The sequence below is a fragment of the Lycium ferocissimum genome, chromosome 11 (genome assembly GCF_029784015.1).
Source record: "Lycium ferocissimum isolate CSIRO_LF1 chromosome 11, AGI_CSIRO_Lferr_CH_V1, whole genome shotgun sequence".
Lineage (NCBI taxonomy): Eukaryota > Viridiplantae > Streptophyta > Magnoliopsida > Solanales > Solanaceae > Lycium > Lycium ferocissimum.
The window spans coordinates 1,674,497-1,678,132 of record NC_081352.1 but is presented as its reverse complement, the minus strand read 5'-3'; the positions used below and the strand labels follow the sequence as shown (position 1 = coordinate 1,678,132).

At 40.0% G+C, this 3,636-nt stretch overlaps 1 protein-coding gene across 1 annotated transcript; it reads left to right on the top strand.

The window, feature by feature from the left end:
- The first annotated feature begins 686 nt into the window (after nt 1-686).
- LOC132037749 (uncharacterized) lies at nt 687-2,056 on the top strand. The gene is made up of 2 exons (XM_059428354.1): nt 687-787; nt 1,188-2,056. The coding sequence occupies exons 1-2, from the start codon at nt 740-742 to the stop codon at nt 1,956-1,958; spliced, it is 819 nt and encodes a 272-aa protein (XP_059284337.1). The 5' UTR covers nt 687-739; the 3' UTR covers nt 1,959-2,056.
- Nucleotides 2,057-3,636: the final 1,580 nt, after the last annotated feature.

Sequence of the window (3,636 nt, the reverse complement as noted above, 5' to 3'; positions counted from 1 at the left end):
AAAACTGATGAGATATGGATAAACTACTGCGGCATGCCAGTTTGTTTTGGCATCAAGGAGTTTGCCATAATCACCGGACTGAGGTGTCATGCTCCTTCTCAGCCTCTTCCTACAGTTACATTAAAGAAGGGAGCCAAGACACCCAAGTCATCCAAGGGAGCCAAGACACCCAAGTCATCCAAGGCAGCCAAGAAAGGCAAGAAAGGCAAAGCCAAGGTTGATGATGATTTGGATTTAGTGGATGTTTGTGGAAAGAGCTACAAAGCAAATGGATTTGCTAGCGTACTTGAAGTCAGAAACTATCTCAAGAAAGCACAAGGAGTCATTGTGCTTAGTTTGGTTTGTGAATTCTATTCTTTGGGCAAGGGATGTAAAGAATAATATAGAACTTGGTTTGATTAAACTCTCGGAGGATCATGAGGCATTCAATAACTATCCATGGGGTCATAAAAGTTTTAAGTTGACTGTTGAATATTTTTGCAAAGCTTTGAACCCTAATGTGAAGACTTCCAACATCTATGGCTTCCTTGGGCCTTCATGGTAAACTTTCTTTCTTCAATGTTTTATCTTTTTAATTCTTTTCCTTCATTGATTATTCGATTTTTGGTGGCATAATTTTTTCTAGGCTTGGGCATTTGAAGCCATTCCTCACCTACGAAGTCAAGTCGTGGACTATTCGGAAGAAGTTTGTTTTCCAAGGATCCTCGGATGGTTGACTACCAAAAACAAGAACAAAAAAATGAATCTTGATCCTTTTAACCCCCCCCCCCCCCCAAGGAAGCGTAAAGTCGAATCATTGGAAAATATCCCCGAATAGTTTTATAACAAGTAACTACTTGTTGCAACGATACATTTATCTCGTCGCAACAACCTTAAAATATGTTGGAAAAATCAAAACGATTCTTTGAGGAAGTTGCAGCAAGAATCGTTTCGATATTTTCCAACGTATAGTGAATATGTTGCAACAACTCCTAAGATGTTGGAACAACTTACTCGCTTGTTGCAACAGTTCACAATCTGTTGGAAAATATCACAATAGTTGCAGGAAGTCGCACAGCAGCTGTTTTGGTTTTTCCAACAGCTAAAGAATATGCTGCAACAACCTAGGAGGTTGTTGAAACATATGTTGGGGTTGTTCCAACAGATTACACACTTATTGGTTGAATATATCTGTTTGTTTGTTGTAGGTTGTGCACCCAAGGCTTATCCCGACAAAACGAGAGGTGCAGATGCCATGTCTTGTTAGTTTAGGGCATAGGGAATCTGTGCATGATGAATTGATTGATCAGATAAAAGAAGAATTGGCTGGAGCCACAACCATCATAAGGGCTGGTGTTGTTGATGGTGGTGGTGGTGGTGATGGTGATGGTGATGGTGATGTTAATGCTGTTGGTGATGGTGCTGGTGATGCTGTTGATATGAATATTGTTGTTGATGTTGCAAGACAAGCAGTGGAAGGTCTTGCTGATAAAAGAAGAGATGATGATGGTGGTGGTGATGGAGTTGGTGGTGGAGTTGGTGGATATACTCCCCAAGTGGTGGTGGTGGGCAGACCACAGATATCCCTTATAGGTTGGGTAGATATTCTTCGGTTGGTGCCGGTTCCTCCAAGGTGTATTCTTGTGCTTGTGAATGCGTACTTGCAGTCGAAAATGGAGGGTTTGATAAATAAGGTTGAAGAGTTGCTTCAGGCACAAAAAGATACGAATTCAGCTATAAAGAGTTTGATGTCCAAGAGGGGTGTCCAACCATCCAAAAAGCTCAGCTCACCCTACACTCCTATTGGGATTCGCAAGAGGGCAAAAACAATTTCCAAGGCACTTGCTGATTGTAGAGCAAGGAAAACAAGTACTCCACAGAAGTCTATTGCTACTCCTCCTGCTGAAGTTGTGCCACAAGTGCTGAAAAAAGTTGATATCTTCAAGCGTGTAAACCCCAAAAAAAAAAAAAAAGGTTGAAACCTTGATCAAATCCAAAAAGGGTGGGAGAGCACTATACTCAATGCATGAATTTGGGGCAGAAGACTTCAAGGTTATGACAAACATGCACGAATGGTGGGAGGATTGGGTAAGTTTCAACACTTATATATATGTATATGATTCAAGATATACGTTTGAACAAGTCATGTAATTCGATGAACTTGTTGCAACAAGTTAACTAGTTGTTACAACAAGATACTAACTTGTTGCAACTTGTTAAGTAGTTGTTCCAACAAGTGAATAACCCGTTGCAAAGAAGCTCACTAGTTGTTCCAACAACTCTAACTACCTGTTGCATCAATTGGTCGATCGTTTTGATATTTTTACCGCAAAGATGTAGATGAAATCTTATTGCCGATGCGTATGAGGCAAATTAATTTCCCCGAGCACTATGATTCCTCCGATAGAATCATGGACCTCAACTTCTACCATCACTGCCGCAACAGCACTTAGGGTTGTCCAACGAGTCTACAAATGTGGGTGCCGTGCCCTATGATCAAAGACTTGCTCTCTTTAGGTGGGACGATGATGGTCTCGCTTTTCCCGTGCAGGTGTTGTGCCCTACCCGTGTGTGGTCGCGAGTGGATTGGTGCCAAAAGGATCATAGTCTGTCATGAATATTAATGACAACCATTTTGTCACTATTGAGATCATCATTGAGGAGGGTATCATAAATGTTTATGATTGCAACATCCCATGTAATGCAGACGATGATTTCTTCTGCCACATGCAGCCGTTATTGGATCTTTTCCCCAAGTTGCTAAAGCAGAGTGGCATGTTCTCACACTTACCTGAAAAGTTGCTGAATGAACCATGGAAGTATGATCGGAAGAAGGATATCCCCCGAAATGAGACCAATAAGGCATGTGCGTGCTTCCCGGTCACTTGCTTTTGTTGAAGCTTTGCTTACCCGCACGAATATGACCAAGCCCGATACCTTATTGAGTGACAATACCGTGGAGAGGATGCAATGGAGGTGGGCTTGTGGAATTATTGATAAGGTGTTGGAGCCCTAATGTGGGGACAAACAATTTCTCTTAAACTATGTTTGCATTAAACAATTTCTCTCATATTTTGATTGCATTTGAATTATGGTGGATGAACACATTATGTAAATTTGTTAAATATATATTCTATGCTCGTTGTTTCGGTACTTTATATATTGTTTAAGTTGTTGGTACAAATAAAACAACTTTTACGCAAGTAAGAATCGACGTATATGTTGGAACAAATACCTAAATTGTTGGTAAAAATAAAACAACTAGTGCAAATATTGCAACAAATGTGAAGATTTTGCAACAAGTAAGAATCGTTGGAGCATATGGATCTTCCGTTGCAACATAATCTTAGTATCGAGAATTCATCAAAGTTGCAAACATGATCAACAATATTAATCTGAACATATGGATCTTCGTCGCAACAATTTACTTAGTTGTTGCAACAAGTAAGGAATCATTGGAGCATATGGATCTTCTCGTTGCAACAACTTAATATTATATCAAAATATTCGTCGTCATTCCAACAATTAAGGAATCAAATTGGAACATATGGATCAAATTATCGGGAGATGGGCCCACCTCGTTAATCAAATAATTTGGCCTTATAATGTCATCTACGAAAGTTTCACTCCAATTCCAAGGTGGAAGTTACATATGTT

Coding starts and splice junctions, on each gene's coding strand:
- LOC132037749 (XM_059428354.1), top strand. CDS start 740: ATGAATCTTGATCCTTTTAACCCCCCCCCCCCCCCAAGGAAGCGTAAA. Junction 788..1,187: donor CCCCCCCAAGGAAGCGTAAA/GTCGAATCATTG, acceptor TGTTTGTTGTAG/GTTGTGCACCCAAGGCTTAT.